Source organism: Sphaerodactylus townsendi, linkage group LG03 (assembly GCF_021028975.2).
Source record: "Sphaerodactylus townsendi isolate TG3544 linkage group LG03, MPM_Stown_v2.3, whole genome shotgun sequence".
Classification (NCBI taxonomy): domain Eukaryota; kingdom Metazoa; phylum Chordata; class Lepidosauria; order Squamata; family Sphaerodactylidae; genus Sphaerodactylus; species Sphaerodactylus townsendi.
The window spans coordinates 93691510-93711519 of NC_059427.1; the positions used below are offsets into that span (position 1 = coordinate 93691510).

Below are 20010 nucleotides of genomic sequence, written 5' to 3' on the forward strand. Positions count from 1 at the left end.
CAGGGCAAAGCTATGCTCACTGGCAACTCTGTCCACCCTGGCGGTGAAGCAAAATTAAATTTATGTTAGAAGTGGTCTCGCTTGCCACAGGGAGAATAGACAGTGTACGCAGGACTTGACGAAATACATTCATACAAGAAATCTTGTGGCTACAAACATTTGCCCCCATCGCGCAGCAGATGCTTTGTGTATCATCAACCAAAGTATTCCTTTCTGAATTGGGTCAAACGTTTGCTCCTTTTGAAGTAAAAAACTCAGACAAGGGCTTACCTTCTCTGCCACCACAGGAAGAGAGAGCAGCTAACTCATCCTATCAGTCTAAATTAAGTTTGCCACCATTTACTAAGTAGAGCACTAATTGACATAAGTGAAAACTTTGAGGTTTGCCTTGGGAATTTAACAGTGTTATTTATTGAATCAATTATGTTCACAGTGTGACAGTTGGTTTACTACCCCCCCTTCTTCCTCCTCCTCAAAGCCTAGTTGCCTTAGAAAGACTTGTTTGATAGAGAGGCAGAGGGAATTTACAAAGTGAATCAAGAAATATTAAAGCGCAGTTACAAGTCATTATGACTACTCTTTTCAGTAGGAAATGACTCAGTCAAAGTCTAATCAATATAGTCTTTTCAACTAAAGTTCATAAAGTTAAATCTTGACCCAACAGATCAAGCCTCCAGATTTACACTGTAAAAATTTGAGGATATGCTTGAAATGCAGAACAAACTTACCTAGTCATTAATCCGTCCACCTTTTCATTAGAAGCTTAAAAGCTTTTCTCATTGACAATTGGAATATATTAACATCTTCTTTCCATACAGCCCAATTCAGCTCTTATGTTCAAATCCTTGAAACCTCCTCCTCTTGCCAACTGAATTCATGCTCCAAACAATGGATCTAAATCACAGTTTGAAGTGGCTCAAAAAAACTGGAGGTTAGCTATTAACTGCTCAACACAGATGCACTATGGATAACTATGGTTGCAAGTAACCATAAACAGAAAGGGGGGGTGGCATAAAAGAGGAAGGAGGAACAGAGAGGAGGGGGAAAGAGGGCTGATGAGTGTGGTGCTTTCCTAATCCTCTTAACCATGGTTTGAATGGTTGTCTGATTGACAAACATCTGATCAACAAATTACAAATATCTTCCCTTATTGTAACTGCGTGTGTGAAAGTACATACTATTTTGCCTATTTCCTACTTTAGCTTACAGCTGTTAAGAATGGAACTGTTTCTTTTTTCCTTAAAAAAACACACTTCTCTGAAGTTACACCAATTTTCTTCTGCATACAATTTTATAATAAAAACTTGACAAGCTGGAAAGATAAAACTGGATTGCCCAAAGCCCCTGCGACAGGACAACTCATGGCTACAGGGCAGGACACATAGAAAAAGGAAAATTTTACCTGTGGAAGAGCTCATCTGGTTTCCTCACTGCTTAGGCAGCTGCACATAAAGCACAGCGGCAACAGGGGCTTTCACATTGCAGGTCTTCCCACACCAGTGCCCAGCAGTAGCCATTCATCCTTTCCTGGGCTTCTTGGGATTTTTCAATTTTATTTTTTTTAATTGGCATCAGAAAACTGTTACATCAATATACCATTATAACAATATTTGCAACAGGTTCTCTGAATTCCCAGCTTTCAGTTTAAAAAAAGGAAGTTTCATCCTTTTTATCTCTGGAAGAGAAGATACTAGTGACTTGCTTCTTTAAAGAAAAATAAGCTGGGAATTCTGAAAACCTGTAACACATATTGTTACAATGGTATATCAACATTACAACATTCGAGTGCCTTTTAAATATATATATATAAGGTCAGTGTCAGGGAATTCTTATTTTCCCTCCAGCATATCTTCCAATATAAGCATCATAATCAATTGTCTTTAATTCTCAGATTTGTTGAACCAAGACTTTTAAATTGTTCATACAACTACCTTTCAATTACCATCTGGATGAATGAAATCAACAAGATTCTTTTTTCACAAAAATAATCTACATGTGGGAAAAAAGATTTCATTTGTTTGTCTCTGCCTGCTTGAACATATTGTGTTTCCATTTCATTTCCCTGATGAATAGGTCATAAAATGGGACTTTTCTATTGCCAGATTTCTGTGTCTGTGTTTTATATTTTCCCTCAAGTCCCCTAGATTTCAGCTGAATATGAATGTTGAGAAGGCACAGGGTCATAGGAAATAAGAACAAAGAGGCACAAATCCCTTGTAAGCTTTGTGAGACCATCAAATGCCTTATCTAGATTGCCCATATGGTGCTTCCACAGAGTCCAAAGTCTTAACAGCCCATACTTCACACACAGCTTTTTCTGCTAACATAGTTCAAATGTTATGTCACAGCTGGTCTACACTTGTTGCAAAACGTATCTCTTTCTTTTGTATATGACAGCAGCAGTATGGCAGCAGGGTTTCTTTGGCCTTTTATCCTACAACACTGCTGTAATACCTGAATACCTGGGAAAATGTGGGTGAGGACATTTGTGTGGGTCTATCCACCTGATTGGGAGGGAAGAATCCTGGGTTCAGGCTCTCTTCAGGAATCTACTGATGAGAGGGTGTTTATTAATGAGCCAGTCGTGAACTTGAGGAATGACTGTCTCCAAGGCAGCCACTGTCTTCTAAGGATGGCCACCCACAGGCCAGACTTGAGGCCCTCTTGCAGAAATTCCAGGATGGACTTGGTTGAATGGAGCATTGGATCTATCTGTTTTCTCCTAACCTACCTGATATATGCTTTCCAAGTAAAATTATTGTGGCATTCTCCCTCCCCTGCCAGGGACTGGGCCTGGTCAACCGTCCTACCTTCCCTTTCCGGGATGATGTTCTCCCCGTCTGTGGCCCCGGTCTTAGGGGGATGTGTAAATGTCAACGATTTTAGCCACAGGGTGCTGGTAGTCCTGCCCAGGGTCAAGCGTCCCCATTCCCCGAACTTCCCCCTTTCTCAGTGGCCAAGCCCCAGCTCTCCTCCCTCTCCCCAGTGGTTCCCCTTGGCCAGCTGGCTGCCACTTCCTCTGCTTTTCCTCCCTCTGAAGCTTTCCACCAGTTCTTAGGCTCTATCTGCTGTTCCTTGCTCTGCTCTCCTCGCTTTGCTAAGCCTTTTCCTCTGCTTTCTGCCCCTTGTTCAGTTCTCTCTCCCTCTGTGCCCTCTTTACTGCTTTTTGTCGCTTGCTCTGCTCTTTCTAACTCTCCGTTCTCCTCCACTCTCTCCCTCTTCCACCCTCCCCAACTCCTTCCCTCCACTCATCTCCTCGCACACCCACCACACCCCTCTTTAAATAGGCCTCCAGGGCCTTCTGGGGTTTCTCGCAGCTGCAGCAAGGTTCCTGCCCCCTCATGCCCCGTGTTGCCCTGTCCCTGTTTCACCTGGCCTCCCAATACGGAGGCCAAGCCCAAGGCTGGCACTGCTGCTGTCGGCACAGCCCGCTCGCCGCCCCACCCCCAATCTAATTGGCCGACCTCCGGTGAGGTTGCGGCCAGACGGGGTGCTGCTGCCGCCTCCAGCGATGCTGCGCCCCACCCCCTCGACGATTGGCCGGCCTCCGGTGAGGTCGTGGCCAGTGGGTTGCCGCCGCCGCCGCCTCCGGCAAGGCTGCGCCCCACCCCCTCGACGATCAGCTGGCCTCCAACAAGGGCAGGGCCCCATGGGGGGCCACCGTTCAGTTGCACATGGCGGCAGGGTTTGACGCCCTGTCAAATCCAAGGTGGGGCCTCCAGGCCGCCCCCGGACAATTATTTGTACAGTTGGTGGAATTTCTTCTAGAAGCCGTAAGAACATAAGAAAGAACCTGTTGGATCAGACCAGAGTCCATCTAGTCCAGCACTCTGCTACTCGCAGTGGCCCACCAGATACCTTTGGGAGCTCACATACAGGATGTGAAAGCAATGGCCTTCTGCTGCTGCTCCCGAGCACCTGGTCTGTTAAGGCATTTGCAATCTCAGATCAAGGAGGATCAAGATTGGCAGCTATAGATCAACCTATCCTCCATAAATATGTCCAAGCGCTTTTTAAAGCTATCCAGATTAGCGGCCATCACCACCTCCTGTGGCAGCGTATTCCAAACAACAAGCACACGTTGCGTGAAGAAATGTTTCTCAGCATCTCCTCCCTTATGTCGGCAGACAGTTTGGGGTGAAGGTACCCAACCCAAGGGATGTTACCCAGTCAATGCTCTCCCACTGCTCCTACTCTGAGGAGACCCTCTGTGCTGGTGTTGAGGGGTTCTCAATGGGTCTCCTCAAGAGTAAGGGCTCCCTCTGGGCAGTTGCTGCCTGCCACGGGTGCAAGAAAACAGAGCTCATTGGAGGCAACCATTTTGCTTTCACGCCTCCTTTTGGCACGCTTTATAGAGCCAAAAGACGGCTGCACTGGAGAAACACTGGCTAAAGCAGAGGCAGCACACATTGGGATCATGCCTGTCTGGCTAGAGTCTTCCTCAGCTCCCGCTGTTATTGGAGCTTCCAGCTCGTCCACAGAGAGAAAAGTCTTACATTGCATTGAATGTGGCTTTGACGTCCAGAGAAACGCCTTATAAGCCTCCAGGGGATTCAATCAAGTTCACCATCCCTGAGCCTCAGTGGGAGCACAGAAAACAAGGAGACGGTAGAGTTAAGATATAGTAGAGGATGAAAATTAGGATGAAAATTAAGTGGAAAGAGAAGGAAAACTAGCGCAGGCAACCAAGCTATGAGGCAGGAAAATAACTGAAAGGAAGGGAGATGATCCCAAGCCAAACAGGAAGAAGTTAGTTTCCTCCCTCCCTCATTGGTTACTGGAAATCACCCAGAAGCTGTCATCTAGTCTTCTGGCTCACTTCAGCAAAACAGATATTTGTGCGTTCAAATGTCAGGTGGGACTGTTTAGTGCCATTTCTGATGGAATGTCCATGTTTGAAACTCTACTCACTCTCAAAAGAAGTTTTCTGGAGGAGGGACGAAGGATTTTTAAGAACTGTTAAGTCAAATGTTTTCATCGGATGTGCAAAACTAGTCATACAATCCTTTGATCTACATCTTTGTACCACAGCTTGGTTAATTGTTTGCCTTTTTAATTATTTATGTATTTGCAGTCCATCTTTCTCATTGCTACAGGTGTACTATAGAATTAGAAAATGCAAAAAAAGATCTGTATAAATATATCAAACAAACCAATAAAAGGAGGACCATGAATAATGCTTCTGACAAACAATGCAATAACATTATCACGCATTGAGATTGCAACCTTCTTCTCTCAAAAATACCCTCCTAAACAATTCTAGTTTTCACATGCCACTGGTAACATTCATTTTCAGAATTAAAGGTACCTGAATGCAATTTGAAACAACTGAGACCTTTCCCATATGTGTTCTCTGCCATGGGTTCAATGCTGTTAGTAAATTAGCAGAGTTGTCCACATGTGCACCTCCAGGGTTTTACCCAGCTTTTCTCTAATCTTTCCCAAAGCTGCTTTGCAGCAAAGTTTTGGGAAAGATCCCACCAAAGCCTGCCTGGCTGCTGTGTGGTGGGAAAGTTTGGATTTTTCTGGTCCCACCCACATGACAGTCATTTTCCATGCTCCTGTCCCTCCTGCCATCACTTGGATGCTTTCTTCTTTTTCAGCAATTGAATATCTGTATATCATTATAATAATCTGGCTATGAGTTTATTTGAATACCCTGCTTCATTTTTTTAAAGCAATTCTCTAGACCCTTTCACTGTGGTCATATAAGGGAAAAGGTCTCTCTGCAAGAACATGGAATCCAATGGTTGCTTTAAAAAAAAAAAGAAAACGCTCTCAACATATGGTGGGAATAGCTACTGCTGGGGGTTGAAGCAGGAGAAAATCAATCATGTGGAAGGCCTATATTTGTGCACTGAATTGGCAGCCAAAGCAGCACTGGGAGAACCACTATAGCCTATTCCTGTGAGGGAAACACCTAAAAATCAGACACCATTCTTGAAGTACATATTGGCTTTGTATCTAAAGAATTACATTAATAGAGATTAAGTCACGTGTTACAGTCTTCTGAAATTAGTGAGAAAGGGTTTGAAACAAACTGTAAATCAACATTCATTGGCTTAGGACAACATCTAAAATATCAAGAATATAAAAAAGATTATTTAAAAAAGCATAAATTAAATAACTTACCTTTTTGGCACCTTGATTTAAAAAGGTTTGTCCAAAAGCTTCCAGTAAGCAATTCAGTAGTCCTGCCCCTTTAATGGAGATATTCCCTTTCTGAATGAATTCTGTCCTACAAAAAAAGAATGCAATTAAATTTCACTTTTCTCTGCAGAAACAGACACAAATGTGTTCTACAAAAGGCATTAAAATCACATCAAAGCAGCAAAATGTACAGATGAATTGCCAACTATTCAGTTCACTTTATATTAATCAGGTCAGTTTTAGTCAACTAGTTAATTTCTTAAATCTACATCTATTTGTGTATGAGGAAAAAACTGTAAAGAAGAAAATCATACTTTGTTGATTGTGTGTTTACATTGCAATTGGAGCATCTTAGAATCTGCAAAACGTGAGGATGTCTCATAAGAACATACCTGCTGGATCAGACCGGAGTCCATCTAGTCCAGCACTCTGCTACTCGCAGTGGCCCACCAGGTGCCTTTGGGAGCTCACATGCAGGAGGTGAAAGCAATGGCCTTCTGCTGCCCCTGAGCACCTGGTCTGCTAAGGCATTTGCAATCTCAGATCAAGGAGGATCAAGATTGGTAGCCATAGATTGACTTCTCCTCCATAAATCTGTCCAAGCCCTTTTTAAAGCTATCCAGGTTAGTGGCCATCACCACCTCCTGTGGCAGCATATTCCAAACACCAATCACACGTTGCGTGAAAAAATGTTTCCTTTTATTAGTCTTAATTCTTCCCCCCAGCATTTTCAATATATGTCCCTTGTTCTAGTATTGTGAGAAAGAGAGAAAAATTTCTCTCTGTCAACATTTTCTACCCCATACATAATTTTATAGACTTCAATCATATCCCCCTCAGACGTCACCTCTACAAACTAAAGAGTCCCAAACGCTGCAGCCTCTCCTCATAAAGGAAGGTGCTCCAATCCCTCAATCATCCTCGTTGTCCTTCTCTGCACTTTATCTGTCTCTTTGATATCCTTTTTGAGATGTGGCGTCTCATTTAGGACATTCCTGGCCATCTGCAATTTTCATGAGGAATTCAATTTTTAAAAATCAAAAACATTTGCTCCTCAATCTAGAGTACTTTTTGATCAATCAAAAATTACTGTACAATCCTAAATAGAATTATACCATTCTAAGCCAGTTCACATGGACACCCAAGTTATACCTGAAGCAATAACTAATGTTATCAATTATGAACTACAATGCAGTTCCATACATCTACTTACATAAATATACAGAAATACAGAATGATCTCATGCTCATGTAAGCCAGTATCAATTTTGGAAGATACTGGAAGTCTGTAAAATATTTACTGAAAGATTTATACCCAACTTCTCAATAATTTTCTATCTTAGCAAGTCACACATAATCCATAAATATGTTCTTCCTGTTGTGGTTTCATGAATAATTTTTAGGTTCCAGCCAACTTTCATTTAATAATTACCTTCAAAAGCAGATACAATTTCTAGGAAGTATTTTTATTCCACTCTTATAAGATTAGAGTATAGATTCTTCTTGCATTGCATTGAGAACATAATTAAAAGTCCAGTAATACCCTGAAGGAATCCTCCTACTCTTCCCCCCCGCCCCCACACACACAAAGCAATGCAGAGGAAAAATCAAGCTAAAATTCACATGATAAGAAAACTATAAGATTGTGCTGATACAGCTCAGATCCTCCCAACTTGGTCATTGAGATCATGTGGTAGTCCTGTCAGTTCTGAGGCCCCTTCCGCATGTGCAGAATAGTGCACTTTCAATCCACTTTCAATCCACTTTGCAGCTGTGCAGAATAGCAAAATCCACCTGCAAACAATTGTGAAAGTAGACTGAAAGTGAATTATTCTGCATGTGCAGAAGGGGCCTGACAGTGTCACTCATCCATTCTTTGGGGATTTTCCCTCCATTCCTCTCCAACAGATAATCAGCACTTTCAAAAACGACACAATCAAACATGTGCTTGGCAAGGAGGAAATAAAGAAAACATAGTTGAGCAGTGCGATCGACTGCCTAGGGAGATGGTGAGCTCCCCCTTACAGGCAATCTTCAAGCAGAGGCTGGACGCACACTTGTCAAAGATGCTTTTGGCTGCTGTTGTATTTAGAATGGGGTTGGACGGTCTATACCGGGGTGGCCAACCTATGGTGCTCCAGATGTTCATGGACTACAATTCCCAGCAGCCCCTGCCAGCATGGCCAATTGCTTGGCCATGAACATCTGGAGCGCCATAGGTTGACCACCCCTGGTCTATTCAAACCCTTCCAACTGTAAGATTCTACAACTTTATAATCCCAAATTGCCAAAATGTCCATATAAAAAAGGTAATCAAATCATTACACTCACAATTACAGTTACAGCATTCTATATCCTGTTTTGGATTACAGGGCAAACTATTAGATTTTTAACTGGACTAAGTGTTAAATGGGTGGATTAACTCTACATTGCTAAACAACAGAGCACTGTAAAGTTATGGTTACTTACAAGAGTACAACTAAAAACTACTGCTACAAATTAAAGTAGGTTGGAATGAGATCTTGGAAATCTATGTTCAGTTTTTTGCTCAGTCGTGAACTCTCCAGGTTGGGAGTATAGAGAATAAATTGCTCAAGTTATTGTTTCTCAACTCCAGTGCACTTCTGTAAAAAAGAAATGTCCTGCCCCAGAGAGTTGGCCCATCTAAGGCATCTAAGATCTTTGGCAGTTTTGCAGAGGATGTTGCCACCAGGCATTTCTAATAAAATCGAAAGAGTTCCTGGGAATCTGCACTCTAGAACCTAACCTTCCTAACAATATTGCCACCTCAAACATGGGTTGCTTGGAGAGCTGAGCCATCCAGACTAGGGGTAAGAATTGGCTGTATCACATCTAGAACTGAAGGGTCTTTAGTTCAGAGTCCCTGAGGTCAGAGCTTGAGCTAAAAGCTGGAGAAGCAAGTCTAAAGGAGGGGTCCTCAACATGAAGCTCATGGGTACCATGGCACCCACCAATACCTTTCCTGGCACCCATTTTTTTTAGAAAGTGGGTGGGGCCAGATGGGCTCTTGCTTAGCAGGGCTTCTTTTTGTGCAATAGAGATCTGATTGCCTCTGTACATTAAAATATAGTTGTTTCAGTAGCAGCTGTCACCACAGCGTTGGCTTTGTTCTCTCTCATGAGTCTTTCTCAGTGCATTTTTAAGATTACCCCTCTTTGTCCCAGCATTTGGGCTCCCACTATGTGGCTGGCTATGCCTCCTGGAGAAGCCACTTTGTGCTTGCGCCTGCTGTCCTATGTCAAAATTCCAGAAGTGCCAACAGGATAAAAAAGATTCGGTGACCCCTGGTCTAAAGTGTGGGAAGGGCTGTTCCAATGATTAACCAGAGATAAAGGCTAGATCCCTCGTACTTATGCAAGCCTTGGCCATGTAGTAGGGACTGGTGTTGCACATCTCTCCTTCCTTCTGAACTAAAATGGGTTCCAAGTTCTAAGCAACACATCAAGCCACCCCCCTCCTCTCCCAACCATTCCCCACTGGGTGGGTGGGCCATGACCAGATGATGGGTCCCTCCCCCTCTCCCTCCAGATGGGTGGGCCCCGATTAAATGCTGGGCCCTGCCAGATGCCGGGTCCCTTCCTTCCCCCCAGGGTGGGCGTGCCCTGACCAGATGGGTGGGCCTCGACCAGGGTGGGTGGGCTTCAACCTTATTTCTAAGGATATGAGTTCAAGTCCCACAGTAGGAATATACACTATTCAATGACATAGAATAATAGTGAAAATTATAATCATAAGGAACGTAAAATTCTTTAAATGCAAAAAATGTTATTCAAGTAACCAATAACCCAAGTATGTTCCTCTGAGAAAGAGAGCAACCAAAGAATCTTGGGTTATTTAATCCAATAATGTAATCATGACAAAAAGCCCCTTGTTGCTGTTTTTCTTTTTCACAGCCTCTGAAAGACAGAAAAAACTCACAGAACATATTGATCTCAGATTGATTCTCACGGTACACAGCTGGGTGATGCAGCATCATTACAACAACACAGTCACAGGAAGAAGTCTATTAGTGAGATCCAACTACTAAATTATTGACTACTTTAAAAGTATAGCAAATCTAGTCTAACTGTTTTGGTGACTGGCGTGTAATTAAAGCATCTTTAGCACAGAAACCTCGTTGAAGTTTTTGGTTCAGATAGTGTCCCTTACCATGAACTCCTTTCAAAACTGAATTTAAAAGTCTATCAGCTGAAAAAGTCCTTGATTATATGTGCAGCATGGATGCTCAACACACACTTTGCTCTTTTGTCTGCCATGAAGGGCACATCATCACTCCAGTTACCTTCATTTCAGAGAAGTGCTACAAAGTGCAAATTGCTGTCTCATGTACTTGCTCAACAGAACTGGCTGAGGAAAAGCTCTTGCAGAAGATGCAGTGGAAATCCCCACTCTTGAAAGTTGCCTTCCACCAAATTCTCTTTTCTTGCGCTCATGAACAAAACATGAGGCTTGACAAAAAGATCCTCCTAGCTGAAAGAGTGGTTGTTGTCAGAAAAACGGGTATAGAAAATACCAATTTTATGGAACACAGCCACTGGGGAAATATATTTCTGAACCCAGTAAGGTACATCTGTAGACAAGTTCAGGCCTATGCGCGCTTGATCATTAGGGGAAAAAAGGAATGTAATGCTATATCTATGATCTGTGTAATTTAGGCAATTTTCCCTTGCATCATTTGTTCTGTAGTTGGGAGAGAAAACACACTAAAGCCTTTCTCCCTGAAAATTTAAGAAGTCCTCAAGTTCCTGAGATTTTACTTGGCTCTGCGCTCATGTACACCTTCAGGACTATAATGAAAAGTTGCCTTCTTTTCAAAAATCAAAAGCTCAATTCTGTTCACAATACTTTTTTTTGGTACTTCCAGAGGAACTGTGGTTTATAAATAGTCCCTGTTTACGATCTAGTTCATAGAAGTACACCAGTGAGTCAGGAACATATGCTGGGTATCACACTTTCAAAAATCACAAAATCTGGAACCAAATTCCAGTCACCTAGGAGAAAGGCAGATTTACAAATATGCTAAATAAACTGAAAGTGTCAGTTAATAGTTTCCTGCTATTAAACCAACACCGCATAAAGTTGGTCTTTTGTTTTTCGTAACCTCAGTTCAGTGTAATGGCTAGAATGCTCGATTAGGATGGAGGACAAGCTGAAAGCCCTACCCAGTGATGAAGCTCACTGAGTGACCCTGGGGACAGTTTTTGCCTGTCAGCCTAACTGCCCAATCCATAATGGGCAGGTGGGTAAGGACAGGACTGAGTAGACCTCACCTTCCCAAATGGCTTTTCCACAGTGTGGGAAGCCTGCACCCCAAAAAAGAGGAAGTTAAAAGGAACCAAGAATCCCCCATAGGGGATAGCAGAGATACGCCATGGAAAACAAAGCATATCTCTGGACTGGCCCCACTGGCACATGGAGACTAGGTGGGCAGTGGAAGCTAACCAAGGTTGGCTCCACCACCTGGACTTCTGGGTCAGAAGCCTGCCCACTGGGATAAGTAACCAGCTCCAGAGTGGGATTTCCCCCTGCTCTGAATTGGGCTGTAAGTAACTTTATAGGGTTGTTGTGAGGGCAAAGCAGAGGAGGGGAGAACTAAAACAGATGCTGAAGGACCTTTTTTCATCCAAGAAAAATGATCAAAGGCCATATCTTACCTTCTCCTTGCCAGATGTTTCCACTTGTAAAAACAAGAACACCGAGAGATTTAACTTTCCCACTTGATTACTGCCCAGACCAAAAAACCACACAGGTCATCCCACCCATATGAGCCTGGTATTCACAGTGAAACCACTCACATGATAACTCCTCACAGGAAAAAGGCTTCCATAGTGTTTGTGGGAAATGTCTAAAAGGGAACAGTAATGTGATCAGCCATTTTCAAGCCATCTCCAGAGTTTAGCATTAATACTAAACCTGGTCAACACAGGAAATGATGAACTGTCCTGAAGCGTACCCTGGAGCTCATGATTTCCTCAGCAAGAGTCTAACATTTCAAAAATCTAGAGATTCATAATCATTTTTAAAACATAACATATGTTTTTCAAATTAATGTGTATATTGGTTGGCTGGCTAGCATTTCCTGTAGACTTATAACAATTGTCAACTGATTTGTAAGGCTGTCTTCTCAATTTTTGTCTTTATGTTTTCTTTGTATTTCTTCCTTAATGTCAATGGCTAGATTCTGATTTCTAGACGCTAGCTAAGCAGACAGACAGTGAGTTGATGCAAAATGAAAGCACCTCAGAGCAAACCTGGTCATGCATGTACATATGCAACACAGCATTTTTAGTGGCTACTTTCCAACACCAGTGATCCCTTTCCCTAGAAGGTGAGCATCTTCAAAAAGCAACTGAAGACCTTTTCATTAGGACAAGCACTTCACCGCTGGGAAAAAGTTATGAATATTGAAATGATATATGACTGTTGAGACATTTTAAATATCATATAATGTTCACTATTGTTATCCACCTGAATCATTTAATATGTTAAATAAATTGTTGTAGAGATGCTAATGTAATTTTAAAAAACTGCCAACTCAGCTATTTATTCCTTTTAATCATCTCCTGTGTTTACATCATAAATGCTACTCACAGAATCTGTAAATTTTGCATCTTATTTGTTGGTATTACAAAGAAACACCATCCTGGAGCAAACTAGCTAAACACTAGTGGCCTTTTTGTTTAACAATTACATATACCAAATGTTTCAGAAAGGGCTGGACAGTAAAAAAAAATATACCTAGCTGTGTGTGCTCAGTAATAGCACCAACATGGATTCCCTTTCAGTCCAGCTAGCCACTGACTTATATAAACTGCACTCAGCACAGCCATCTTATAATTTTAGCAGAATAAAGAGGTGAAGTTGCCAGTGCCACACTGAATATTCAAACTGCAGAATAACAAGGTGGTTCACAGAATTCCACATACCTCTCTAGCGCATCCAGCAACCACAGTCAATTTGTGTGTTACACTGATTGACATGAAGGTAAAATTAAGAGAGAAACTAGTTAGATTAAATGCACTGTGAGACAAAAAAAAGGAGAGGGATAAAAATGGCATAGGATTTTGCTTCAGAAGAAAGGGAATAGTTTTGCTGTTGTCAGTGTTCAGGGATCTAAAAGCTTAGATTGATAATAAGATTACTTTTCACATTGTGCATCAGTTTTCACTTAACACTGAATGGTAATTGACTAGATTTTGTAACTCATTCAGCCTGATGTTGGAGTCCATCATTGTCTCTTGAAAATGGAGGGAGGATGTCTGTGCTGATTCTAAGGTCGCTCTCCTGCAGTGATACAACATGGCTCCTGGGGTTTTCTCTCCTTTACACTCCTTAACCTGCTGTCTTTTGATTCCTCTGTGACTCTACCAGTCTAACAAAAGTGGGACGAGTGTGGCAAAAGCCTAACTTCTTACCATACTGAAAATCCAAATGTCTACGAGGTCTTTCTGCCTCTAACAGCACTGGCTTCTTTCACATTGTACACTTTATTAATCCAACTCTCTGTGTTATTGGTTTCATTCTTCATTCATGGGGCCTTCAAAATAAGCATTGTTGAAATGAATCAAAAGAGTACATGCTGGATCACGTCTCTCAAAACCATTTTATGCTCCACCACATCTTTCTTCTATTACACTGCAATTGGACCTTGCTGATGTTCCTATACTTACCAACAATTCATCATATTTGCTACTTTTCACAACAAATTCAATGAAGAAAAGTGCACAAATGAAATTGAGCTAGTCTAAAAACATCCAGTCAACATAGTTTCCAGTGAAAGTAAAAGTCTGGGGTGCGGGGGATTTTTCAAGCACACAACTGAATATTTTGGTTTGCTAAAGCAATTGACATATTTTTCAACAATCCCTGTGCTGTATTCTTAGGCAATGCTTACCTATGGTTAAGCAAAAATGTGCACAAACTGTGACTGTTGCCAGACTAGTGAACATTTATATTAACCTCCATTAAGTAACACACCTGAATGGAGCCTTATTGTTTACATTTAAAGCAATTCATAATCTCTTAGTAAAGCTACACCCATATAGCAATAGATTTTCATGCTCCTTCTACTTCTCCACAGTTTCCTTGCCTCAGTCCCCAGTAGCTGCCATTACAAGACTCCACACCATGGGAGGGCTTTTAAAATCTGTTATACTGATATACCAGACATAGCATTAAGCTACAGCAATAGGCCAATTACTGTTTTTAAATTACAGTGATATATCAACTACCTGATAATTGAAATTTAAAACTGGCTGTTATGGAGATAGGTCAATTAGTGACTTTTTCTAAAAAGCCAGGAAAAAACCTCTGGTGGCTCAGGAGGGAATTGCAAGAGTAAAATGGTTCTGATTTAGATAAAATCAGCAAAAAAAAGGGAAGATATTTACTGGCTCTTGATGGGGCTTCAGCATCCTGTAGAACTCTTTGCAGCTCTCTGTGATTGGCAACACCAAATTTAATTGTGCAAAATAGCTGGAAAACATAGTTTATGCACAATACAAAAATGGATGAACATTGGCATAATTCATACTGGAGGTAGAATTGAGCTTCTCTTGTGCAGAATTTTGATGTGCTTAACACAAAATTGCAGTTTTCTTAAAAAAAAACCAATTTGCATATAGTCCTACTTCTGACTTTTCCTTATGTTTCCCATCAAATCAAAACAAAAATAACAGAACCCACAGATATACATTTGTAAGCATGTAAGATTAGGCTCAAAAGATTTTTTCCCATTTCCCCTCTGTCTCTGTTTACCTGCACAAGGCATGCACAAGCAGTAAACCATCAAGCCAAAAGCATATCAGGAGTCCCAATTAACCAGCTAAAACAGGGTCCCTCTGTACTGAGTCCCTTTGCAAACACTGGAAGACTGCATTTGGTTCACAAGTCTTTCCTAGGAACTGCCACCAGATCCTTCAGACTAATCTGACAAAGAAGATAGAAATTAAGCTGAAGTAGTTGTGCGCATACAATCTTCACTTTACCAGTTTGGATTCTCCAAGCTTTCCCTGAAGACTGACTCTTCTTTTAGAGAGGCGTACTGTGACCAGGTGAGGCAACGAGTCTTCATGGACATAATTCTTTCTTGCATATTAAGCCACGATTCCTCTTCTAAGTAGACATCAGACACTTTCAGGACACTGAGCTGTTGGAAATCAAAATTACCTATTTCAATAATGCCAGATTGCTTTAAAACAAAAAGAACTGTTCCTCTATAGTTAGTATTTGTCTTCATCCTTGTATCATGCAACGAAGGCTTCATTCTCAGTGTAGCTATCAGTCCATAAATAGCATTTATCTTTTGATGCTAATTTCAGAGATCACTGGTGATATTATGAAAACATTTGAAGATTTATTCTTGCTGTTTAGTCCCTAGCAATGTTTTGCCAGTTGCAAAATTGCAAGCCTCAACTTAATTTACGTTTCATTTCAATAGTCTAAATACTCCATTTAAAGAAACACATTTTAAGAAAAGGCATTTGCTGACTGCTGCACACAGAACAAAATATTTGGTTTATTGTACCTGGAAATGTTAGGTTCTCCCATCTGGATGAAGCATGGCAAAAGCAAACAGAAATGTGACAAGCAGGAATTATTTGAATTTTAAAGTAAAGTTAGAAAGTCAATGGCACAAAATGCAGTGCAACGCAAGGCAGAGCACTATATTATCAATACTGCCGCAAAGAAAACTGCCTGCAAATCTGACCAAGTTGCTAATTCTGCTCTTCATAGACCACTTTCTAGCTACTGAGGAGCCTTCCATATGGCAGCCTACTTAAACACATTTCTTCGAGCTTGTTCAGACTATTTAGCAGGAAGTAGTTGGTCAAAACTAGCTAAAAATGATAATCACTCACACCACAGGCTGGTTGTACAAGTGGCCTCCACAATGTTGGCAAGTGAGTCGCTGAGGAGGTTTACACTGAGGCACCTCACTTGATTGATCATGGCTCACCACTAGATGCTTGAGAGTTGATCCACACATTACACATCCTGTCTGCTAACACTCTTCTTTTCACCCGTCAAATGCTTTTTAGAAAATATGGGGGGCCAGGTGGGGCTTATGTTCAACAAGGCTTTTGATGGGCCATAGGAGATATGATTGACTCTGCAAATGCAGAGTCAGCAGCTCATTTCACAGCACAAGAATCTTCTTTGTGTGACCGAAGGTAAACAGCGGCAGCTATTTTGTGGCTGCTCTGTCTCTCACGGCAGCTATTTTGTGGCTGCAGCCACCACCCTTTGTCAGAATTCCAAAGGTGCCTGCAGGCTTAAAAAGCTAGGGGATCCTTAGTTTAGTAGAACTCATTCTTTGAGCAAATCAACTGTCTACTGTCACCTGTGAATGCAATAGATGCACATTATCATTAGTTACATTGCACTAAACAATGTGAATGACAGCAGAGTGGGAAATTCCCAGCACGGAAAGAATTATGAGAGACCAGAAGAAGGAGGAGGAGGAGCTTGGATTTATAACTCACCTTTCTTTCCTGTAAGGAGACTCAAGGTGGTTTACAAGCTCCTTTCCCTTCCTCTCCCCACAACAGACACCTTGTGAGGTAGGTGGGGCTGAGAGAGTTCCAAAGAACTATGACTAGGCCAAGGTCACCCAGCAGGAATGTAGGAGTGTGGAAACACATCTGGTTCACCATATAAACCTCTGCCATTCAGGTGGAGGAGCGGGGAATCAAACCCGGTTCTCCAGATTAGAATCTACCTGCTCTTAACCACTACACCAGCTCTATATCTGTGAAGTGATTCTATTGAAAATCAAACAATGGCACTAAGTGATATGAAAGCTCTATTTGTGGTGGCAGACCTACAATAGCTCATGCACAAAGACAACCCAACACTTCATCATGTGTACATCAATTTATTGACATACGTGTGCTTGAACCAAACCCATCTCTAGGACTGCTCTGTGAAGCTCTTCTGTAATCTGAATAAATATACTGTGTTATCTGAATACAGAGATGTAGAAACTTGAAATGTTGATACAGAACAAAGCTTAAATGAAAGAAATCACAACAGCACAACAAGATACCTTAGTCAAGGATTTCAGAATATTTCTGAGGCATTTAAATTGCTAGTCACAAGCTCCAAATATTTTCCCAGCCATAAGAACATCACTATAAGAACATCACTACATTATAAGAACATCACTACACTTTTTCCTAGCTTCACACTGAGGGCAAGGTTTGCTTTGAGTAACTGCCCTTTTAAGGTACTGAAGAACAGAATTAGCAATTAAGAGTTTGAAACACAGTCCTATCTGCTTATCACCTGGCTTGTATGAGCTAGTTAAAATATTCTTTCAGTCAAGTGGACATTTCCTCTGGGGAAACATTATCACAAACTTATGCAACATACCTATGCCATAACAGACTAGAATAACTCAATGTTTCAACACTGACTGAAATAAATTACCTTTCTTAAAATCTGAGGGATTACATTCTGGCACGTTGCAATCCTCCTCCTGTATATAATCCCTGTAGACAAATCTGAGTATAAAAGAACAAAACAAATTACAACAGTGCTGCTCTGGCAAATAAGATTCTTTTCACAGTTCAAAACAAGCAAAATAAATAAAACCATGGCATGGAAATGACAGGCAGGCAAGCTCACAAGCCTGTATCTGATGGAGGGATTTAGTTTCCCTTCATGCTTTAGAAGCAAAGGATTCCTGCCCATTTGCCAGATGGACTATAATGAAAAGTTTTAGGATTATATGCTTAGTTCAGAAAGGGTACATTTGGGGCCACCTCAACACACCAGCTCCCCCTACCAGCCTGGGAACAGATGGTATGGATCAAGCATTTTACTGGCATTACTGCTGGCTGTAACAAAGCATTGTACACAAGTGCCAAATGCAACCTGCACAGAGCTGCCTAGAACTCCACTGGAATTACTGCAGTGTTTGGCATATAGTAGGCAGGGAGTTAATTTCTGAGGCACTTAAATTGCTAGCCGCAAGTTTCAAATATCTTCCGGGGTCGGCACTTTGGTTCAAAATGGCTCATTCTGCTCACTCTGCATTCCTAGGACCACAAAATGCCTCTCCACCCACCGTTGCCAGTATTTGAGGCCTCAAGCAATTCTCTTGAACAATTAAAATTTATTTTTATATTGAGTTGGGCCAATGACAAGAACAAAGCTCTCCTTTTTAAAAAATAAAGTCACAAATTACAATGATTTAGCTACAATGAGAACGTGACTGGCTTCCAAGCTCACTTGGCTTTTTAATATTTAATGATCTCAATCAACTCCAGAAACCTCAGGATGCTGTTAATTGATGATGGGCCTGAGCAAATAACCCAGCGGAAAAAAGAGTGCTCTGGAAGAGAGGAATATCTTGCTCACAAAGTTCATCTGTATTTTGTTTGGAGGGTTTTCTTTTGAAGGAAAGGATTTTGCCGTTTGCATTAAAGAAACATTCGGCAGTATATTTGGCTTTCTTGAAATGACACATTTACAAGAGGTCATAAACTGATATTTCTCAAGAGAAAAGGATAAACTGTATATATAATATGTGACTGAAAGTCCAAAACTCAAACACTTGAAAAATAACTTGGCACTTCCAAAATTGCTGTCCCAATCCCTAGGCCTTAAAAAACTCCATGAGAATAAAAATGAGAGTTTATGATGGAAACCCTGCCCATTTTATCTCCTAATGGCAGTGATCACCTCTCATGTAGTCCCTCACTAACATTTGGACTGGAAGTACAACATCAAATCCCTTTTCTCCATTCTAGCTTGTTCTTGCTTTCTGTTGCTCTGCCATCACAGTCCTAGAAACCAAAGCTGACCAGACAGTTTTTCTGGGCCAGATACACAGACAGTACATGGACTGCTGAGTTCCCAGACTTCTCTGAGCCACACAGCCTGAGTATCAAGAAGTGTGGAGATTAATTTGTAACAGTAATTGGCCAATGATTCCATGTGCTCAATAGCCTTGGTTAGAAATAGTGGTCCTGAGAACTATCAGTTCCCAAGTTCTACAAAAAGTTATGCATTAGTAGGATAGTCAGGAGCCTTGCTTCCAAGGAAAGTGTGCAAAGGCCCCATCCACACAGAAGAATATATTTTTGCTCATCTGCAAGAGGCTACTCCAATTTTATTGGCCACTTCCAAGATATCAAATATGACATGATTACTGGTAAGACTAAATATTAGAAGTGGTGCCATCAAGCCCAGGACTTTAGGACTTCTTCTGATGCCCAGATTTGGTGCAGGGAGGGGCTCCATAAAAGCATTACTATTTAAAGGGGGGTTCACATTTGGATTTCCATCAAAAGTGACTGCTATATTTTATTTTTTATCATTTCAGTCTTAGAAAGGAATTGGCAGTATAACTACTTCATCTTCAGTCTGGGGTTTTGTTTTGGTCAAATCATGGCTGATTTATAGTTTTTTAGGAAGAGGTAGTTTGCCATTGCCTGCCTCTGTATCACACGCTAGTATTCCTTGGAGTTCTCCTATCCAAATACTTGCCAAGTTTGATACTGAGAGTCTGTGACTGGCCCAGGATCACCCTGCAAGTTTCCATGGCAGAATGGGGATTTGAATCTGGTTTCTCAGATTCTTAACCACTACACCATGCTAGTTGGAGATGGAGAGAAAGAAATAGGAGGCAGAGCAGTCAATGGTTATCCTGTGTTCAAAGCAGACAGTGAAGATAAAAGAAATAGGATTGGAAGCAGAGGAATATTCCTCACAACCATTCAAGCAGGTGCCAGTTTAGGTAGAAATAAGGAAAGAAGATAAGGAGTCAAGGGCAGAGCTGTCTCTTTGCATTCCACTATCCTTCCCGATATTGTCAGCGCAGTTTTGCCTGCAC

The 20010-nt window shown here is 41.4% G+C and overlaps 1 protein-coding gene across 6 annotated transcripts in view; it reads right to left on the bottom strand.

Moving 5' to 3' along the window:
* Positions 1–20010, bottom strand: part of PRELID2 (PRELI domain containing 2) — a 48591-nt gene that overhangs the window by 7771 nt on the left and 20810 nt on the right. For 3 of the 6 annotated variants that reach the window (XM_048488060.1, XM_048488063.1, XM_048488062.1), the window contains 2 exons: positions 17601–17674; positions 15158–15318 (listed from right to left, as the gene is read on the bottom strand). In XM_048488060.1, the coding sequence (XP_048344017.1) occupies positions 15158–15318; positions 17601–17674 (235 nt within the window). Of the gene's footprint in view, positions 1–4911; positions 5102–6132; positions 6239–13096; positions 13140–15157; positions 15319–17600; positions 17675–20010 lie in introns of all 6 variants that reach the window. The other 3 variants (XR_007243796.1, XM_048488061.1, XM_048488064.1) reach the window with 3 other exon arrangements.